Below are 23,942 nucleotides of genomic sequence, written 5' to 3'. Positions count from 1 at the left end.
GTATATATAAAACTGGTTTATTTGGTCACAGAGAGTACTGGGGTAGGGTCCAGAGGATGTGATGGTGAATGAATAGTTCGAAGGATATGATGAGTGGGGTAATCCGAGTCTTTGGCTTTACAGGAGCTGGAATGTAGGCGGGAGGAGCACACACCTCAGCGATCCGGGAACAAGGAGGAACAGGAGACACTTGGAGACGAGGAGACACTAGGAGGAACACAGGAGGTAAGTAATGCAGGAAGTATTCAAATGGAAGTAGTAGCAAAGTCATTTAGTCCTCTACGTGTATACGAGACCGGACAGTGAGGGTGTCTGAGGTGTGTGCTTTTATGCAGGCTGGTTGATGAGGTGCTTGATTAGTGACAGGTGCAGGTGCTCAGAACTCAGGTGAGAGGGATCGTTGTGATTGGGTGGTGGTGGAGCCTGGCCGATCTGTTACAGAAATATAACAACAATTTTAAAAACTATTTTAATACATTTGTGTAATACATAATACAAAATGTTTCTGTGATGGCAAACCTGAATTTTCAGCAGCCATTACTCCAGTCTTGAGTGTCACATGATCCTTCAGAAATCATTCTAATATATTGATTTGGTGCGCAAGAAACATTATTGTTGTTAATGTTGAAAACAGTTAATTTCAATAAAACAATAATTCTGAGGAAACCATAATTTTTTCAGGAACCTTTGATGAATAGAAAGTTCAAAAGAACAGCATTTATTTGAAACAGAAGTTTTTGTACCAATGTAAACGTTTTTACTGTCACTTTTGATCATCCTTGCTGTGTTAAAAAAAAAAGGAAAGCAAGAAGGAAAGCAAGAAAGAAAGAAAAATCTTACTAACCTCAAAACTTTATGTATCTTGAAATATCCATATTTTACTAAACCCACTGGTTTTCCTTTGTTTATCTTGAAATACCTGTATTTAACTAAACCCACTCCTTTTTTAAGCATTCATCCAACTAAATACACAAGTTTTAAACAAGAAAAGCTTAAAACAAGAAAAAGACAAGAAAAGCCATTTTTCTTGCTTAAGACAAGATAAGATCATTTGCCATTTGGGGCTTAAGGATACTTAGACATTTTACTGGAACACAAGACTAAAATACTGATGAAGAAATACTTTTGAAGAAAATGATTTTCTTTTTTGCATTATGTATGAATGGGCCATTACACTTTAATCAGGACAGGCCTTCACCCTGAGCTGTGGGACGTCCACCTGGTGACTGCTATCACCATAAAAGTCATGCTGAAATATTTAAAATTGTTACATCAGACAGTGAAATCAGTTTCTATGCATTTTAATAATGCATCCATAATCCGACTGATAGTTCATAGGCAATGAAAAAAGCCTTAATGTAAACACCTCAATGGGGAGAAATAATCAGATCTTGAAAGAGGTGGAGCAGATCTGCCAGTTTAAAGTAAATGATCTGCAAAATAGCTGCTTTATTGCTACCGCTCAGCATGTGGTGCTCAGGACACCGGACCATCAGAGTGAAGGGGCACACGTCCCTCCCGGAGAGTTTGCGTCACAGCAGGCTGCATCGATAACAGCAGCCAAAAATAGCACTGGCGTGATAGACGGCACAGGCTATTTTTGTTGGGGTCGAGAGAACCTATTAAATGCCTGACCCAGAGATGCATCACAGTCATTGACTGCTGGATGGTTTCTGTCCTTTTTCTGCAGGCTGATGTTTAATCTATTTGGACATATTTGAAATACAAACACACTTAAGCTAATTGCTTTGCTCAGAAAGACAGATGGGAAGAGGTTGTTTTTATCCCTCAGTGAAAGTCCACATTTTTGTCACAGACGTGTTTGATATGAAATTAGAATTATGAGTGATTACTGACAAAAGCCCATTGGCCTTTTTAAAAAATGGATGCTGAAAGTGGTTTTGCACTTTTACTGGAAGAAAAATGTGTTTGTTTTATAAGTTAAAACAATCTTGTGTGACCTGTAAAGGTACAATTTTGTCTTCATATGAAGCTTGCCGTCAATCATTAGTGGGCAAAGACACAATCCTATCCATAACAAGCTTTGCAATGTTGTTATGAAGACAAATTGGATCTAGAAGAGACGTATGGACTTTAGGATGTCCGGATGAAGGCTGGGCACAATTCCTGAACATTAAAGGGGTCATATGATGCGATTTCAAGTTTTCCTTTCTCTTTGGAGTGTTACAAGCTGATTGTGCATATATAAGATCCCTGAAGTTGCAAAGACTAAAGTCTCAAAACCAAAGAGATATTCTTGATCAAAGTTAAGACTCTGCCACGCCCTCGTTGTTACACCAAATACACAAAATAATGATCTTTAAAAAAGCATCATATGACCCCTTTAACCAACAGACTTTCTGGTTTTTACCATCACAACCTACTGTACACTCTCAGGAAAAAAGGTACAAAAGTTGCTACTGGGGTAGTACCTTTTCAAAGGGTGCACCTTTGTACCTTATTTACCCCTAAAGGTACATATTTGTACCTTTTGAAAAGGTACTGCCCTAGTGTCAACTTTTGTACCTTTTTTCAGAGAGTTTACACACCTATTAAAACCTCACTGACCAATGACAGTATCAGCTTAACAGATGCATATTCACTTCCGGATAATGTTAGGCATATTATTATCGTGTCATTGCCATTGTTGACACTAAATATGCACAGGATATAGCTCAGTTTTGTCTAAGTTGACTCAGTGGGACCTGCAAAGAGGTCTACACAAGCCTCTAAATCGTAAAACTTAATATTGATTTAGGTTCTCTTTCTCTCTGGATTCTTTCTTTCCCTGAGGAAACACTCAGATCCATCCATTCATTAATTCTCCCAATGGGGCCATCAGCCTCACTGCTTCTGCTGTGCTATTGCATAAGTCCAGGACTGGTGGAGGCTGCTGTGTCAGCAGATGTTTACTGAGGGTGTTTTTTCATTGTACCTGCTGATCTAACTGCTTGAGTCAGACATCTGCAATACTAACTAGTTCTGATAGACCAGCATATGTTGTGTTTTGGATGCTTGCCTGTTTTGAAATGTTGGTCTCTACACCTGGCTCCTTAACTAGCCAAACAGATTCACCAGCTAAAGGCCATTGCTGGTCCACCACAGACTAACTGGACCAGAATGAAAATAATTTTAGCATTTTTTTAAAGAAAAAGTATAATTCCATTGTAAAATTAACAAATAATTTCAATAATAAATACATAAATAGATACATAAATGACTTTTTACAGTATTTTTAAATGTTTCATAAATGCAATCCAATAATCAACTTCTATATGTTAAATAACAGTACTAAACAATGTGGTAACATACTGTTATTAATTCATTAATATTTAATTACTGAATTACTGATTTAAAAAGTGCATAATGTGTATATGAATACAATGCACATAATTTTATAGGAACAACCAGTCAGTAGCTTCATTGATTTTTAGTTGTATGCTGTGTTTGATTCATTAACTGACTCATTAGATTCATTTATTTGGAAATCTGACTATACTGGTTGTTCCATATGTTTTTCACTTACTATAAAAAACAATAAACTCATTAGATTCACTAGTTTTGAGAATCAGACTAGGGCTGTAACCACCACAGACATCAAGTCCCCCCAAATAATTAGAAATGGCCAAATTGTCCCCCCAAGATGGCCAATCAAATTTTCCTAATTTTCTTTTGATTTGCAATAAAGAACTGACTCATTAGAGTCGTTTGTTTGGAAATCACTACATTGATTGTTTGCACCGCCCATTTTGCAATAGATTCAGTAGCAGTGTTGCAGCTCTAGTGCAGGAAACTCGGTCCAAGTATTTTCATACAGTATCCTGTTTCATATGGATATTAATTTTAAAAAATGGAACCAGTTCTGAAAAAGAACAGTCATATTCTAAAACAAGATTGAATTAACTAAAGCAATATCACTGTCTTCTTTAAAGTAGGCCTAGTATTATTAAAAAGGTGCCAAGGGCATGTACTAAAACACAATAATGATCCCATCAGGACAAGCAATTTCAAGAAGTATTCGCATAGTAGCTGTACTCTACTGTGACAGATATGTGATTCATTTCAGCAATTTTGGAAAGTGGTTGCATTTTGCTACAATGCTAACCTGTGACAATTCAGCATCTGTATATAGGATGAAGAGGCCTAATTGTACAAATGAACTAGAAAACAGCAAGAAGCTATTTCCAGTGGTCTGACAGTACCATGAATAATGCATCCTGACGAAATGTGATGCATTTGGAAAATCATACGGTATCACAGAAAGATCAATGCTAATCAATATGACTCATTGTTTGCAATAATTCCTTACATAAACAACAGGAACAAACTGGTCTAGTTGGAGTGACAGGACCAATAAATCTGCCTCTCAATTTAGCACATTAGCACCTCACAACAACACACACACATATTTCAATCGGGCTATATTATCCACCAGCATAAACAACATATTCCTGCCCATATTCCATAACCCTTTCAGTGGACTATTACTTTCGACTCAGTTGGGAATCCTCTGAATCCTAAACAACAATCTACAGGCACCAATAAGCCATGGATCAGAAAGCAGCCACACAGAGTTTTGCTTTGAAAATGAATAGCATGACTTAATAGTATGCCCCTCACATACACAAACATTCAAGAATCTCCTCTTACAGCAGTAGCTCTCAACTTTTTTGACTGCAAGGCCCCACATTTTCCACAACAATATAATATTCAAATGCTTTTCTGATTATTTTCTGGATAAGAAGTAAGCATAAGAATTTTCAAAAATATTTTTGCTTATAATTTCTACCATATAAATATTTTCAGCATAAATACAAAAATGTATATTCAAAAAAAGTATAAAAATTCCCATAGCGATTTCAGGTCTATAAATGACACATTTATAATTAGGATAACATATATATCCAGGTTTTTCTAGACCATGGGAATCCTGGTTATTTTAAATCATCTTGACGTCCCTATGGAAGTCTGCTGAGGCCCCCTTGTTGAAAACCACTGTCTTACAGCACAGCATCACCAGCAGTCACATCTTCATGAACGAGATCTCACCTGCAAATAATGACAAGGCCTCATGGAGGACTTCAGATCTTGAGGCATGGTCGGTTTCTCCAGGTTGAGGGAAGATTTGCGGTAGGCTTCTTTAGCCTGGCTGACAGTCAGCGTCGACCAGGAGCTGCGCTTCATAAATTTGCCCTCAGGGGCCATAGAGATGCTCTCGCATGCCGAACATTTCACATCGTTGTTGCTCTTGGAGGTCTTGAGCGAAAGGTCACCAAAGTGGCCATGGCCTGTGTCCGGGTAACAGTGAGTGATATGATCTCCGTGGTGGCGGCTCATGATGCTGGGAGTCCGGTAGGTGCTGTCGCTGTCCAGGTTGTCATCAGAACTCCACCAGCCTGCTATCCCTGAGCGTTGCTTGGAGTCTGACTTGCGTTCCTTACTCTTACTCCGTTTGCTGTGTTTGTGGTTCCCATGGTGATGTCCGTGATGGTGGTGGTGGTGGTGTCCGCTGTCTGAGCGAGAGTCTCCCTTGGTGCCGTTCATCTTGGATGACCCCTCGAGTGAGTGGGATTTGGTGAAGAGCTTCTGGACGGAGTGCACCAGGTGGCGGATACGCCCGGGACTCTCGTTGCGCTGCTCGCTGCTTGTGGTGGTTCCGGACGTGCGCTGGTACTGCAGCGTGTGAAAACCATCTCTATGAATCGGCAACTGCTTCTCGAACTGGTCCAGGAGGTTCGCTGGAATACGATTCATCTTAACAGACCCGCTGCCCCCACCGCCAACTCCGATCCCTCCACTGCCACCGCCACCATGAGAAGTGGAGCCGTCGTCTCTCGAGCCGTCGTGGTGTGAACTGTAGTGCATTCTGGGAAAGGTGCTGCTGGAAACGTGGTCAGATGCCATAGAAACGGGCATCACCATGCACTCCGAATGGATGGAGCTGCGGGGCGAGCAGCGGTGTGGATCCAGAGGGCAGCTCTCGGTCGGACTGAGCAGGTAGGGAGAGCGGGAATCGGGGCCGACATGCTGCAAGGGGTCAAGGGACTGATCGCAGTCTGGCAGCCCACAGGAGTGACCTGATGTGAAGGTGAGCTGAGGACGACCGCTTGATAAACCTTTCATATTCCTGGGAAAGGGGAGGTAGCTGTCTTCATCGAAGTATGGCGGTGGAGACCATGAATCTAGCTGATCTATGAAAGACAGAGAGGAAAAGAGAGCGGAGAGGATTAGTGAGTTTGATTCATTTTACTTTGGCATTCAGCATCAGTTTAGACCTCGTTCAGTCTTTCTGCAAACTATATTTTGGGGCATTTTCCCCATGGGTGTGTAGGAAGCATTAATAGGGATGTTTGCAAAACAGTCTGCCGTGATTCAAACGAGCTGATTACAAAATCACTGTCGTTTTCGTGAATTCAAGCGATCATGCGGCAGCCTCTCAGCTGCACAGTCATGGAAAACACGACACTTCAATTCATGAATGGAACAAAATCATGTTGTCCAGACGAAAGCACGTCCCACAGCCCTCCGCCGATCCGCCCCATCTGGTCCTGCCAAGCCTTACGAGGACAGAGTTGCAAGCCTGGCCATTTATCCAATGCAAAGTAAAATAATAGCCTATCATTTTAGAACCGCTGGGCCATCCGTCAAAGCTGGCTCCGGAGAGAGAGGGAGCACTTCGAGGTGCTTCAGCAGTTGTGCTTGAGAGACATTGCTCAGAGATTAAAACCACATTCACTGTGATCTTTCATCACAGCCACATATGGGCAGCCTGTCACTAACTTCATCAGAGCTCAGAGATTCTGTTTTTTTCACATCCAGCTGTTTGCCCTTTCTGACATAACTATTTTATGCTGCTGGATCATATGTCATTTCACACTGGTGATTAATGTTAATTTAATGTGGTGAAAGTACAGGGTAATGCATATTAAAACAAAGGTTATTTTTTTCATTTTTCAATTGCTGGAGAGAAAAAATAAACAGAACATGTTCGTTTTAATGAGTTTTTCAGTGTCAAAAGTGAGGGCTTGTTAAACCCCATTCTTTTTTAATCTCAACTAAGGTATTATTAACAAAGTTGTTTTTCATATCCAAGCGAAAGCACATAGTTTGGCATACAGTATATTTACATTCTGAGAAAATATGCATATGTAGAGCATTTAAACTCCTATTTCATCTATGTAGGCTTTAAAGCTGTTAAAGAATAGCCCACCGGAGAGAGAGGGAGCACTTCGAGGTGCTTCAGCAGTTGTGCTTGAGAGACATTGCTCAGAGATTAAAACCACATTCACTGTGATCTTTCATCACAGCCACATATGGGCAGCCTGTCACTAACTTCATCAGAGCTCAGAGATTCTGTTTTTTTCACATCCAGCTGTTTGCCCTTTCTGACATAACTATTTTATGCTGCTGGATCATATGTCATTTCACACTGGTGATTAATGTTAATTTAATGTGGTGAAAGTACAGGGTAATGCATATTAAAACTTAAATTTCCTTTTTTTTGTGTTACATGCTGGCACAGACCTCTGATGACTTGAATTTGACTACATACTAAAACAAGCCAAACATGGCACCAGTGCCATAGTCAAACCACAATGCAATGCACAGTACTAACATAGTCAGACTGAAGATTATTTTCCGTCTTTATTTTTAGTGTTACATCGCGTGGCTCCTGTCATGGCCATAACTTCTGTTATCAGACAATTTCACATACAGAATAAATTAATCATATTAAGCTTATTATAAATACACTGAACAAAATTATAAACGCAACACTTTTGTTTTTGCCCCCATTTGTCATGAGCTGAACTCAAAGATCTAAGACTTTTTCTATGTACACAAAAGGCCTATTTCTCTCAAATATTGTTCACAAATCTGTCTAAATCTGTGTTAGTGAGCACTTCTCCTTTGCCGAGATAATCCATCCACCTCACAGGTGTGGCATATCAAGATGCTGATTAGACAGCATGATTATTGCACAGGTGTGCCTTAGGCTCACATTTTAGAGTGGCCTTTTATTGTGGCCAGTTTAAGGCACACCTGTGCAATAATCATGCTGTCTAATCAGCATCTTGATATGCCACACCTGTGAGGTGGATGGATTATCTCGGCAAAGAAAAATTGCTCACTAACAGATTTAGACAGATTTGTGAACAATATTTGAGAGAAACAGGCCTTTTGTGTACATAGAAAAAGTCTTAGATCTTTGAGTTCAGCTCATGACAAATGGGGGCAAAAACAAAAGTGTTGCGTTTATAATTTTGTTCAGTGTAGATAATTTATAAAATGGCATCAGTAGCTGAAAACTTTTGTATGTAGCTGCAAGGTGTCAGTATATAAGACAGCTGCCAAATTAAAAATTACTGAGCATACACGTATGTCTGTGTGAAAAATACATCGACAAGTCAAGAATTCACTACTGTTCAAAAGTTTGGGGTCAGTAAGTCAGTTTTTTTTAACTAATACTTCTATTAAGCACAGATGCATTAAATTGATCAAAAGTGACAGAAAAAGACATCTATAATTCCACATAAAAATTTTCAACATTGATACTACGAAATCATTATTAAGCACCAAATCAGCAAATCTGGAGTAATGGCTGCTGAAAAATCAGCTTTGCTATCACAGCAATAAACTACATTTTAAAATATAGTACATTTATTTGAAAGTGTAATAATGTTTCACAATATCACTGTTTTACTGTATTTTTTATCAAATAAATGCAGCCTTGGTGAGTACAAGTGACTTCTTAAAAAAAAACAAAAAAAAACGACAAAATCTTACAGACTTTTGAACCGTAGTGTATTTCTGAAAAACACACAGGGCCCAGAAAAGAAGAAAACACATATATCTGATTCACACTGGTAGCAAAGAACTGGACTGAAGACAAAAGCAAAAACATCTTGGTGTGAATTTGGAAAGAAACCAATTCAAAACCCTCCCTTGTGTTTAATTAGAGCACAAACAGAGTACTGACCCATAAGGAGATCTTTAGCTCAGGTCAGCACACACCATAATGATGCCCAAGTCCATCTTGATTGAAGAGGACCTGAAGGAGAATGTCAAGTTTGTTTATTCTGAGCGTGTAAAAGAATATTCTAGAGTGATAGTGAATCACAAAGAGGCACTTCATTAAAATTAAACTTTGTGAAAGGCTGAACAACACAGAGAATCACATTAAAGCACATCCAGAACAAATGGTCCAATTTGGATCACCATCTGTAAACACTGGCCAATGCAGACACTTCATTACGTTCTTTCAAAGGTTAAAAGCAAGGAACCTTCATGGAATCAGGGTTGTTCATCAGAAAATCGAAGAGATGCGATTGTGTTCTTAACTCCCATAAGGCTCTGCAATAAACCACAATGTTACATTTCTGAATCTGAGAGGATGGATGAAACTGACAGGACCAGAATGGTTCTGGTCTCATTGGAGATGTAATAGTCTTAGAGCAACCTGTCATTTGTTATTTCTCCTTCATCGAAATCCAACACAACTGCAGTGAAATATCTGGAGACAACAACAGAGGAGAAGCAGATTGCAGACAGAAATTAAAAGCTTTATCTTTTACACTTTGCTTTTAAAAGAGACAACAGAGTGTTTCTAAACCTAGTCAGCTGAGCTTTTCTAAATCAGCCACAAGAATATCACCTTGAGAGAAGCAGGCCCGTAATTCACAGCAGAAAGCAGAGAAACTTACACTATATCAATCCAGCTGCTGACAACATATGCCATGTATTTGATGCTATTAAATCTTGCCTGAATTTCAAACATATTAGAGAAAATGACAAAAAGAAATATTTAAATTATATATATATATATATCCACATTTCCATATTTAATAATTATTATTATTATTAACAACAATGATAACTATGAAGGCTGCATCTGTTTGATCAAAAATTCAAAAATATTGTAAGAACAGTAATATTGTGAAATAATAGTACAATTGAAAGTATATTTTAGAATTTTCAGCAGCCATTACTCCAGTCTTTGGTGTCACACGATCCTTCAGAAATAATTTTTACCATCTATTACAACAAAACACTGACACACTTTAAGAACAATTTTAACGGTATAACAGTTTATGTGAAGTCATATATGACCAAAAGTAGTTTATTCAGTAATAGCTCTGACTAATTCAGTGAGTGAACCAATTTAGTCAGTTTTGATCGTTGAATTAAAAAAGAACCAGCTCGTAAGAGTCATTTGTATATGAATCTGACTACACTGGTTGCGCTGCATATTTGTTGGCTGATGAGAACTAGTTCTCAATTCTGAACCCTACAAATAAAACCCAAACAAATTTTCTATAGCATGAATTTCAGTGTAATTGGCTGCTGCATATTTTAAAAAATATATATATATTTATCGGGGTTAACCAGTGAGTTCTTTGAAAATAAGGTCTGTATTCTGATGGTCCATTCTGTGGTGGATGGAGAGGGCCTTTGGTCTCAGTATGAGTTCAGAGGAGGTCATCTAAGGCTCTAGAGATTTGTGTGAGTGTTATGGCACTGCTCTACAGCCTGAAGCACTTCCTGTCACCTCATCTCATGATTTCAGCATTCATACCCTGGACCGTCCCTGCTGAATAAATACGGCTCACTGCAGCATCCTGCATACTAACAGCATGAGTGCAATCAGCTACAGGCGCCTTCACGTCTCTCCCGCTTTCCTTGTCTCTCTGCAGGGGGCAGCAGGTAGAAGCTTTATTTTGCTGACTCTGTCGCTACAGCAGTGCTAGTGAAGACAAATGATCCATCCGCCACATTAACACCAGAGAAAGGTGGTAGTGAGACCTGATGGACCTGCTAAACCACACCATCACATCACCATATATATATATATATATATATATATATATATGAAATTATATAATATTCTGAATACAATGCATTCGGGGATTACATGCGATGCTGCCTTAGAATTAACCTAAAACAAGACATCTTAGGAGGCAGCATAATTGTGTGTAAAAAACATATGAAAGCAGGAGATATCGCTCTTTTGTCACTCCAACATGCTTCATTAAGCAGAATGTTCCCACAATGTTCTACTTTGTTCCAGCTTGACAATTAATCCTCCAATTAATCACCCCACTCAAATGTGATTGCCACAGCAGTCCTTTTCTTTTCTCTCAAACAATCTCTCTTCATTTTATGAACTCACTTTCACAGAGCAAGGACATCTTTCTCTCCTGCCCATGAGAGAGAGAGAGAGAGAGATTCCTGGAGTCCGATAAGCCTAGTGAGTTCCGTTAAATGCTTATCGTTAAGGAGTGAATTAGCATTGCGGTGATGAGGGCTATTATCTGTGCCTCGTTCTTCTCAGTGTGGTAAAACATGCTTATCCCAGCAGTCTAAAGACAAATATTTGGCATAAAGATAGATTTATTATGGAATGGAAAGATGATAGAAAAGTTAAAAACACCATTTATAAATATCAATAAATCATTCTTATACACTTTTGAGTGTATAATACAATACTGAGTCAAAACAACCCAACCGCTGGGTCAAAACAACCCAATAGCTGGGGTTGTCCCTTTTTAACCCAGCATTTTTTAGAGTGTACTAATGCTTACTTAAGGGGTGTTCCAACTGACAGCGATTTGCAGTTGCAAAGCAACTTGATGTCATTCATTTTCACTTAAAGTTGGTGATTTGTGGCAACATGAGTGACTGTAGCTGATAAGATATTGATATATGCAATTTTTCAGATTAATTTAATTAATCTGCATAACATACTTTTAATTGCTGTTATATCAATTGCTGAATAAAAATGTTAAAACATTTTAAATGTGTCTTTGTAAAATGCAGTGTAGCATTGCATTTCTTAATATTGCTGCAGCAGAATCTGGGAGGTGAAATGTGTTTCATAAATCATGATGCTAAACCTGCAGCTGCTGGGTCCATACAATGAAGCTGGCCTGAAAGTGTCTGAACACAGAACTATGCAGAAAGAACACAGAACAGCTTGCTATAGGAAATCCTTCAGGAGTAACCCGTTTATGTAACATTCAAAAACAGACTCACAGTAAGTCTTTAAAAAAAGAAAAATGAAAACAGTTCAAATAAAATTTGCAGTTGCCACAGTAACTGGTACTTAATGTGTCTTCAGCTGTGTCATGTGACAGAAACAGTTTCAGATCTTTGCAGAAACGCCGTCAATTCATAAAGTATTAAAGACACGACGGTAGTGAAGTCAAAACCCAAAAGAGGGATGTTTTACAGCTTCATGAATGGCACCTATTGTACCATATTGCATATTAGTTTCAAACCAAAAAGTCAAAAACTAGCAAACTCTCCCTATCTCAGCTGCCTATTTACTGTATCATAATATTAAACAAAGCTGACAATCATGTCACTATACCACAGCTGGGGATGTCACCAAGTCAGGCCTACCAGGTGCCTCTAAACCACACCTTACTATGAAGTCATGGTCTAATTCCCAATAGTAATTGACATGAAAAGTCACCACTTAAATTGTAAACACATCCAAATCATGTAAGAAAACTATTTATATTGCTGAAAATAAAAATTAAAGCTCTGTAAAAGCTACTCATATTGTGCTAAATCTTTTCAGGACCAAGGACAGCTCCTTAACATTTTAGGCTCTTTTTCACAACTACCAATTCAAATAACTCTATTGAACATAATTCGATTATAATATAGTGTGCTGCAGCCGTGACGTCAAAACCCAGATGACTAATTCACCATGGGTTTCCCTCAAGATTTTCCTATGGGTTTTTTTATAATGGGGTTTTTCAATTTATGAGTAAAATAAGGTCTGTGGCAACCAAAACATGACAATACTTGGACGTGTTGTTGTACAACGTAAACTGCATAGTGCATACATTTAAACCCAAAACGTTCTTATGTATTATGCAATTTCAGAATAGGTGTGTGTAATTTACACTGTAGAGCAAAACGTCCAAAAATCATCTATTTTTATTTACAACAGAGCTTGTTTTACCCATGAATTAAAAAATCCAAAGGAAAATCTCGAGGTAACCCATGGCGAATAAGTCTCCAAGGTTTTGACGTCATGGCTGCAACACTCTATAGACTGGGATGAAGAGCATTTAAGGCCCCATTAACACCAAGAACTTTAACTATGGTGACAACTATATTTTCTACACCAATGGACAACAACTGTCTATTATAAACTTAGGCTGCATTTATGTGGTCTGATGCTTTAAATGCATTTTCTCTTTAAAGCCAGGTGAATTCTAATTTGGCTTCTGACTGCAAAACTGTTCAGAAAGTGATTCTAATTATATAGTTTCTCTATGTCATTATTGTTACAGTTGTGATGTGGACTTCCCTAGAATTAGAACAATTACTGAAACTTTATAGCTATTGTTATAGTCATCATCCTTGGTGTGTGTGGTCCTTTAGTGTTCAATAACAATGAATTAATAGCACTGTTACGTGTGTTTAATACTTTAATACTATTTATAAGTAATCTAAGAAAGACCAAAAAGAGATAAACAGCCCAAGTAAAATAATATATATGTTACTTGCAAATGATTTTATGCCATCAAAATACATGGCTACATTTGAATGGACATGAATGGAGAAAATTAGATGGTGTAGTTCCAGAAACTACCAGCAGGGGTGATCGACACCATGCTAATAAGCCAAACCTTGAGACCTTTATCTAAACACAAATTTATTGCTGCTGCAGTTGTGCTGAGAAAAGAGATCAAAAGGTCAAAGGATCATCATGCCAGCACCATCTGTTTGTGTGCCTGCTGGATTCATGTGCACACTTAAATACAGACGCACAAACAAAGGTACACACAAGCAAACAACACACACACTAACAAACAAGGGTGCACATCAACAAACAGGAAAAAGTAAACACACTATAATAGAGTTTATATTTGTATCTGGATGTAATGTGAAATCTTGTTAGATTAAGTGCCTTGTCTGTTTTACTGCCTGTTTACTGACACAAAGATCAAGACAACACAATTGACCTTAACCTCAGAACGACACTAAAACAATCACAACAAAGAGACTTTACACCCTAAACCAATCGTAACAAAAACAAATGAACACCAAACCCACAAAAGCAAAGAGACTCTCCAGCACACAACAAACAGAGCACAAACTCTGCTTTATCTAAAGGACTCTGTGTGTTATCTGTGTAAATTTAGATTTCTAGATCCAGCAACCTTTTCATAAAGGCTCCCAAAGGGTAAAAACAACCCCCATAACACAGAACTGATGATTCACCAAGCACTTTGCAACCTTATGACGCTTCTTTTTAAAATGAAACTTTAATTCATTATTTATTAAAACACACACACACACACACACCTTTATTAAACTTCAGAGTTGCACACACTCTCTAAAGCAAATGTACTGGTTTTATCCGGTATGTTGTGGTTCCTGCAGAGGAACCTGTCATAACATTGTGCTTGCTATACAAAAACAGTTTAGCTGTATTTTTAAGGGTGCTGAAGATGAGAGCAAATCCACTTCCACTCAGCTTCAGTGACAATTTTTTACAACTTTTTACAAGAGAAGAGAAGTTTTTAACAGTTTCCACGACTCCTACAAATACAAAAGTAAATAAAAATGCAAACAGTACACAAAACCGGTCTTGGTCTTGAGACCGGTCTTAAGACCATTTTTTGAAGGTCTTGGTCTTGTCTCAGTCTTGACCACATTTGTACTCTGTCTTGTCTTGGTCTCAGACTAAGAGAACTCGGGATTTGGTTTCAAGACTGGTCAAAGCCACAACTGCAGGGATATCACTAAATTGCCAGTGCATTGTCTGATTTATTTAGAACTATCATTAATGTGACTGGATGTAAAACTTCCTGCTTCAAATACAATCAATAACTAATTAAATAACTAAATAACAATATTAAATAATTTGATTTATACCAGTGGATCTCAACATTTTTGACTTCAAGTCCCCTTTTTGTCCACAACAATATTTGAAGGCCCCCCTCCACTCACACAAAATATTTGAGTTGTTTTAGTACATTTTAATGCTTGATTTGTATTATTTTAAATAATTTTAAGTTAACTTGAGGCCTCTTTGGAAGTTTATTGAGGCATCTTAGTGGGCCCCCCGCCCCTGGTTGAGAATCAATAATTTATACTGTTATGCCGGGTCAGAAATTAACGAGTAAATGTGTCAAAAAATGTCAACAAAATTAATACAAATACCCACAAAAGTCAAGATATTGTTGAAAAAAGTACTTGTATGAGATCTGGATTTTATTATAACATATGACATAATTAAGCAATATCACAAGAGCAAGAGAGCAGTTTATAAAAATTTGATATTGCTTTTATACAAACATTCAATAAACAAAATTTTATTTTTAAAACATTACTCTCAACATTATTGATGCATTTGTAGTTGTACCAATTCAGAAGCATCTTCTGTGCCAGTGCAAAGATGAATTCTGTTGTTAGTGATTTCATTTGATTGATAACAGCTCCATAGTGTCTTATTATTATAACTGTATTTATTTATTAAATATTGGATTTTTTCAGGCAGTAAATAACAATGACTCGGTCTCGCCCTGCCTTGATCTTGTCTTGGTCTCAACCCCTCAAAGTCTTGGTTTTGTCTTGGTCTCGGATTAGGTGGCCTTGACTACAACACTACTTTTCACTTCACAAAAGGTTAACTGATGAATTGGAGTCATGCGTATTACTTGTGGATTATTGTGAAGTTTTTATCAGTTGTTTGGACTCTCATTCTGACGGCACCCATTCACTGCAGAGGATCCATTGGTGAGCAAGTGATGTGATACTACATTTCTCCAAATCTGTTCTGATGAAGAAACAAACTCATCTACATCTCGGATGGCCTGAGTACATCTTTAGCAAATTTTCATTTTTGGGTGGATGGATGAATTATTCCTTTAAATACAATAATAAGATAAAGTTCAGTTAAACATTTCATTGTCCCTCCCACATAAAGATGTATTAAGGATTTTAGTGCAAGTGCAAGTATATGACTCGTTATATCACTAATGACCATTTTAATGGCTTTGCAATGTAAGCATCAAAACAAAGTGTGTAAATACATTAATATGGTACTTCATGCATGTTATTATAGACCGGGCTTAAAATGCAACACTCAATTACACACAATATGCAACAGGGTCCCTTCTCTGAGGCTCTAGCCATAGGGGTCCTTGAAAAGCTTGACAAAAGGTGAAGACCCTGTATTATAAATTTAGTGTGGTTCAGTTGATAATTGACATGCTTGAGTGACCACAACTCTAGACGCCCCCACACATGATACTCAATACAGACACACATTTATCCTGTGCACTCTGTCATTAGTTATCAGTTTGAATGATGGCCAGATGAAAGGAAAAGGCTGATGAGAGTGAGAGTCTCTATAATGAGGCAGCATCACACATCTGAATCTTTTTTGACAGTGTGCCTATCTGGTTCAGGGTGAATTTAGATGTCATTTGCTGACTTTAGTAATTACAAAACATCTGCTGGCCTCTACCAGGCTGATTAAAGTCTCTCTGATGTCATTTGCATTTTTAACACCAAGGCCAACTGGGAACCCAATGACCTCACTTCCTGTCTAATTATATTCGCCCTTCAAATCTATCTATCCTACTGTTCAAAAGTTTGGGTTCAGTAAGATTTTTTGAGGGGAAAAAAATAGATATATTCAGCAAGGATGCATTAAATTTAGTGACAGTGAAGACATAAATTTAGGTTTCTGTTTCAAATAAATGTTGTTCTTTTGAATTTTCTATTCATCAAAGAATCCTGAAAAAATGTGTCATGGTTTCCAAAAATATTAAGCAACACAACTGTTTTCAACTTTATTAATAATAATAAATATGTCTTAAACACCAAATCAGCATATTAGAACGATTTCTGAAGGATCATGTGACACTGAAGACTGGAGTAATGCCTGCTGAAAATTCAGCTTTGCCATCTCATGAATAAACTATACATTTTCAAATATATTGTGAATAGAAAACAGTTGTTTCAAAATGTAAAAACATTTCCCATTATTACAGCGTTTACAATATTTTTTGATCAAATAAATGCAGACTTGATGAGTAAAAACATTTTTAAAAATCTTGCCAACCCCAAATTTTCTATATATCCATCAATCCATCCACTTACAAAAGTCCTACAGGATGCAATTTTGTGTTAAATGTAATTAATCTTCATTATAATTAATGACTAGAAATCAATTTCACATATTTAAAAGCTATGAAAATGAAATTAACTATGAAAATCCCGAATTTAACTTTTGAAGTTGTATTTTTAAAATATGTATATTGGACAGATGTGATTACTTAATAGCTGTTCATTCATCATAACTGCTGGGATACAGGAATGGATTCAAGGTTGTAGCACTACAGAAGCATTTAATCCTGATTACTGGTGGTGTACTTGAATTACCAGCAAATATATAAAGCATGACTCCCTCCACGGTCAATTTAACACAATTTAATACTTAATTATGTTTGTCCTGTCATATTTTATGCTGGGTGAATTTGAACACTGGATGCTAGAATATAAATTGATACTGGTTTGTGTGAAGTCACTGAAAACCCCTTGTGCTTTTTCTTTTTAGAAGAGCGACAGGAAAGCACAGAGAAAGACAGCAGTGAGAGACAGACCCTCAGCACCTCACCTGCTCAGAGCAGCTCTCTTATCAAACATAGATCCTCATAAACGGAAAGCCCTGAATCTGTGAAGCCCTGATAGCACAGACAGAAATCAGATGAATGCAGACGCCATCAGAACAGAAAGAAATAGTTTCCAACAAATCAGAGCATAACATTTGAGCCCATACAGAAAATAATACATGGCTTCATCTTCCTTTATCAAAAGCATATGATTGTATTGGCTGCGCCTAAATATACTGTGTACAATGTATGGCTTTATTTATTGACTGTGTGTGTTCCTGCTGATGACTTTATCTCTCATAGTCATAGTGTTCTGCGGTTCAGGTCCCACAGGGGTCAAACACTCTAAGGGCCTTTGGATCAGACAATGCACAGACGCGCACACACACACACACACACAAAATAAAGCCTTACATGTATAAAAACACACACTTTGAAGGCCCTGGTCTGTTGTTACCGTTGGACATTTTCTGTGCTCAGCACACTTAGTCTTTGACAATCACCTGGCTGACAGCAAAACGCTGAAAGCAAAATGCAGAGGTCAGACAAAGGAGGAACACACATAAACACACTGATAAACTCACAAGCGCTAAATTTAAAAGCATTTAAGTTCATTTCAGAGTGCTGTGAAATGTCTTGGAACATGGATGATAAAATAAGGACTCATTTTACCTCTTTCATTGTCTAAAAGGGCCAAGAAATAGTAAAAAAATAATAATAATAATAAATAAATAAATAAAGGCAAAAATAAATAAGCAGCAAAGTATAAACCAACTTCATTCAAAGATAGTGCTTTGTTCTCTTCCAAGAGAGAGTTCACTAATGTTTAAAAATGTGAGTGAGTATTTAGATAACTGGAAAAATTTGCATTCAATGAGAAAGAAAGCTCTATAAACTGTATAAACTTCAAAATGCCTCAGAGTTTTCAAAGCCTTATGAGAATTTTTGGAATATTAGTGGATCCGCATTTGAAATTTGGTGAAGGCATGAAGGTTAAAAAAAAGCTTTTAGTGTTGATCAATGGAGAATTGTAGTTTAAACTAAAGAAGGGGGGGGGGAGGAAATGCAGATGCAGATACACATAGGTATGTACCAATATTAAAATTCTGGTCGATACTGATAAGCTGATAATATGTTATTGCTGATAACCGATTAAATGTCTGATATTGAAAGACAAAAAATAAACACGTTATTAACGTTATAAACAGTGTTATTAAATTGTTTGTGTTTTTAAAGATTAACTTTAAGTGATTAAAGTGTTACAGCAAATATAATCTAAATGTAAAAATTTGAGGAATTATGCATGACAGTTACATATCCAATATCATCCAATACCAATAGAAATATCACTGATATATTGTGCATCCCTAGTTATGTGTTTGTTAATGAGAATCATTTTAAATTTACTACCGATTAATGAGGCTCTAGCTCTCAAACCATATGAGTGGGATATGGAACTAGAAAAGAAACTATCGAGCTAGAAAAGATGGAGAGAAGCAAGAGCGAGATCAGGGTAAATAGCAGTGACATTTATGGGCAATGAGAAGTATTTTTCATTTTATCCAAGTGACTTAGTCCATTTGTAATACAGGGCAGATCTCTCTAGAGCAACCCAGGGTTAACTGCCTTGCTTGGAGGCACTTTGGTGATACAATATCTCATGAATCTCCTCTTATGGATTCTGAACCTATACAACCCTTGATTTATGTACCTAAATCTTTAAGCACAAAGCTAATGTATGCGTGTTTTTAAGAACCTCTTGTACGGTATATGTATAGGCACCTACCACAGTTCTCTTTCCCTTGTTTCTGGTATGGTTTGAAATAACTATATCTTTAGAAATGACTGGTGGAAACTTATTCTGTGGGCGCCCAATTGTTGAGAAGCATATCCTGTATGTCCCTCAGGAGAAACTGAAAGAAACAAAGTTTATTCCAAGACAAGAAGAAGTGGAGCATGGGCAAAGTCTGTCTGTGTAGGTGAGTGCAGACTGTTGGACATCATCGCTCAAATAAACCTATCCAACAGTTTCCACATGTCCTGATGATTTCCAAAACTCTCCTACATTTAAAGTACCAGTATAAGCAATATCTAAACAATCTGTCATAAAAAGATGCCAACAAGGTACCTTATAATAACAATGTATAATGTAATTCTTGTTTTATTTGATTGAAAATACAATAAAACCCGTAATATTCTAAAATATTATTACAATTTAAAATAAATTTCTATTTTAATATGCTTTCAAATATAATTCTTTTTTTTTTGTGTGATGGCAAAGCTGAATTTTACTCCAGCCTTCAGATCTTTCAGATAGCATTGCAATATGCTGAAACACTTCTTATCATCAATGTTGAAAACAGTTGTGCTGCTTACTATTTCTGTGGAAAGAGTGATACATTTTTTCAGGATTCTTGAATAGAATGTTCAAACAGAATTTATTTGAAATAGAATAAAACAATTAGATCGACAGTGTATGTTGACAAATTTCAGCCATGCAGGTTCAGTTGTACTTAATCCCACTTAATTTGAACATAAAAGTGTTCTTATAAGTCAAACTCAGAACCTTTTTTTAATATGTATGCAGCTCTTATTGTATCTTAACTCTTGTCTCATATGTTTCTATTTTTATGTGTCCTAAGAGGGAGACGTGTGTGTGAATTTGAAACCACTCTGTGTGGTCGTTGCATCTTGACTGACGTGTTGTGGCAGAGTGAGAGTTGGGGTGTGAGTGCTATGATTCAGCAGAGTTAGCGTGACGCTACAGGAAATGATGGCCCGAGCCTTGGTGTCAGAAGGAGAGTGGCATAATGCTTTTAGAGGACGCAGTGGGAGTGGGCCGCAGATGCTAAACCAGGCAGTCTTCCTCCGGCAGTGCACCCTAGAGCTCTTGAGAGGGCGACACTGGCCAGCGGCGGTTAAGCACTGCTAACACATTCTGTCAGCATGGCCTGGCATGACCCTGTACCACAAGCTCTCTGGTCACAGTGCAGCGAGACTATTACTGGCCACCAACTGCGCTTCAGACACAAACGGAGCAGACAGACTGCGGTCGGGGTGAAAGCCAGTGAACATGATTGCCTGAAAGCTTCATCTCTGCAGGTATCATCATGTCTGTGGCTGATGATAACAACCTGTCTTGTCTGGTAATCTGCAGGGGTCAGAGGTCAGTACTGGAGACAGTGAGTTACTGCATCATCCACTCTGGTGAATCAGAGCCGGAAGGACGTGCAGACAATCACAGGGTTCCCCTTGTTTCTGGTATGGTTTGAAATAACTATATCTTTAGAAATGACTGGTGGAAACTTATTCTGTGGGCGCCCAATTGTTGAGAAGCATATCCTGTATGTCCCTCAGGAGAAACTGAAAGAAACAAAGTTTATTCCAAGACAAGAAGAAGTGGAGCATGGGCAAAGTCTGTCTGTGTAGGTGAGTGCAGACTGTTGGACATCATCGCTCAAATAAACCTATCCAACAGTTTCCACATGTCCTGATGATTTCCAAAACTCTCCTACATTTAAAGTACCAGTATAAGCAATATCTAAACAATCTGTCATAAAAAGATGCCAACAAGGTACCTTATAATAACAATGTATAATGTAATTCTTGTTTTATTTGATTGAAAATACAATAAAACCCGTAATATTCTAAAATATTATTACAATTTAAAATAAATTTCTATTTTAATATGCTTTCAAATATAATTCTTTTTTTTTTGTGTGATGGCAAAGCTGAATTTTACTCCAGCCTTCAGATCTTTCAGATAGCATTGCAATATGCTGAAACACTTCTTATCATCAATGTTGAAAACAGTTGTGCTGCTTACTATTTCTGTGGAAAGAGTGATAAATTTTTTCAGGATTCTTGAATGAATAGATGAATAGAAAGTTCAAAGGAATAGCATTTATTTAAAATAGATTTTGTAAGAATGTAAAAGTCTTTACTGTCACTGTAATGTGTTCTTTTTGAATAAAAGTATTAGTCTTTTTAAAAAATCTTACTGACCCCAAACTTTTGAACGGTAGCACAAACACACACACACACAGGCAAAGTTAATAAGACAGGCAAAAGTTATTAAGAGTTCTGAATTTTGAGCATGCCACTAAAGTTGCCTGTGGAGCTGAAATCATTGTTGCAGAACTGTTGATGGAGGCCCTGTATGAGCAGAACTGTGAGTGTGTTCTGCAGCCAGGACTTATTAGAGTAATTGGCTCTCTGTATCTGAATATCTAACGGGGGCCTGTTGGGCTCCAGAAAAGCACAGGGTTCCTGTTCACCATTAAAAATCAGTTTAGACGGACAACAACACTTTGCCCATTGGCAGCCGTGTCTATAAAACTTCAAACATATATTCATCAGAATCAAAAACAGAGTCATACATGTCACAATGTTCGTCTACTAAGAGACTCCAAAAGCACTATTCAAGCGTAACAAAGCTGATCTGGTATTTCACCCCTATTTTGTCAACTGGGTTTTGTCAAGCTACAGAAAAACATAACAGTCGCCAAAAATAAACTGATTATGGGTTTCAATAACGTCTTTATGTCATAAAACTGTATGACCATCAGTCATTTTACACATCAATTAACTAGGATTATTCTTCCGCCTCCCTTTTTCTCCTTGGTAAACAAGATTGACTCACATGTCAAAACACTAAAGAATATGCTACTTGCAGTCAGCAATGACAAATTTATTCCATGAGCCAAAGTGATCAATAACAGGGGGCTTATGACATACAATGAATAGTATTCAACTGGTCATGTGATCTCAACATGACAGCCTCAATCAGGCGACCCACTCTATCTAAAATACATTAGTTTACTAATATGACTGGAGTCTTAATGTCATGTAAGAGTATCAAACATTTTTCAAAAGACTATTAATTTATTTGAGAAAACGTTTACATGAGGGAAAAAAATGACTGTGTACCTTTAAAAAAATTAAATAAACTGTAGACAAGAATAAAAAGTGCATCCAATTAAGGCTAAATCAAAAATCACTGCCTCTATCTTGCAAGTTACTACCAGTGCTATTGGCCAAACAGACTTTTAATGCCGACCGCTATACTCAAGGGGCATTAATCTGCTATCGACACTTAAAACATGTCCCATCAGGCTTCGCTCTTTGTGGACAGCAAACGTCATTTGAATGGTGGCCCCTGTGTGACATTTGTGTCAGTGGCACCACAGAACTGATTGTATTGGGGATCCCTGAACTGTCCTAATCCAGTCCCGAGACTTCAACTGTATGGCTCTGAAAATTGCACCAGCAGAAAACCCTTGAGGGGAAAGTAAACATTTGGAGTAATTGGTAAATACGTGCTTGTGCAGGCAGTTTGGGATCACATTCAAAACTACAGCAAAGGCATAACATAACACAACACAACATAACATAATTTTAAAATATAATATTTATATTTAAATATTTACATCAAATTTTAACTATAAAAATGCTAACTTTTTAATAGTTATTTTTAATTTATATTTAATTTCCATTTTATTTATATGTATAGGCGCACTACTGGTGTCACGTCTTATTATAATTCCACCTAAAAGTAATGTTTATTCTTGTTCTATAGAACTTAAATTCCAAAAAACACTTTCCAGCAGTGAGTGTTTCAGAAGGATCCTTGAAGCTGCATGTCTCTTAGGACGGAGATAGCATCAACTTTCTCTCTACAACACGTCACCTTCAGTTGGCCTCAAAAACAAACCTCAATCCACTCATGCAGGCATGTCAAGCAGCAATGGAGGGGCTGAGAGATCGATGTCTGAGATGCATCTGTAATCTTCATCTCACCATGTGGGACAGATATGTCTCAGCAGAGTACGGCGTTGGAGAGATTCAATTACAGAAGCAGCGCTGAGGAAAAACAGCTGTCTGGCTAGTATTGGCCAAATCTGGTTAAATACCATTAGACGGCACAACTGGAAAGGTCACTGATAGCATCAGAGAAAGTCCAATATCTGATGTATTAGACAGTGAAAAATGCATCATGAGAAGAAAATGTTTCTCCCTATTTCTTTCAAGATTTATGTACTTCTCTGTATAAAAGCTAAAAAAGGCATGAATAAGTTGATTTTTGAAAGTTGTCATCAATGTTTAAAGTATTGATAATACTGAGTATTGATAATAAAATTCTGGCCAAAACCTACAATATGTTATAAACAATGACCAATAAATGGCTGATATTAAAATTCTACACTACTTTGTCAAAAAAAAACAAAAAAAACAAACAAACAAAAAATATATATATATACAGTATATATATATATATATATATATATATATATATTATTT

At 37.2% G+C, this 23,942-nt stretch overlaps 1 protein-coding gene across 1 annotated transcript in view; it reads right to left on the bottom strand.

Moving 5' to 3' along the window:
• LOC107715999 (disks large-associated protein 2-like) overlaps positions 1-23,942 on the bottom strand; it is a 148,241-nt gene that overhangs the window by 40,774 nt on the left and 83,525 nt on the right. Inside the window, exon 4 of the mRNA XM_016522295.1 lies at positions 5,050-6,191. Coding sequence (XP_016377781.1) covers positions 5,050-6,191 — 1,142 coding nt within the window. The remainder of the gene's footprint in view (positions 1-5,049; positions 6,192-23,942) is intronic.

Source organism: Sinocyclocheilus rhinocerous, unplaced genomic scaffold (assembly GCF_001515625.1).
Source record: "Sinocyclocheilus rhinocerous isolate Xijiao unplaced genomic scaffold, SAMN03320098_v1.1 scaffold749, whole genome shotgun sequence".
NCBI lineage: Eukaryota > Metazoa > Chordata > Actinopteri > Cypriniformes > Cyprinidae > Sinocyclocheilus > Sinocyclocheilus rhinocerous.
This window is presented reverse-complemented; position numbering and strand designations above follow the sequence as displayed.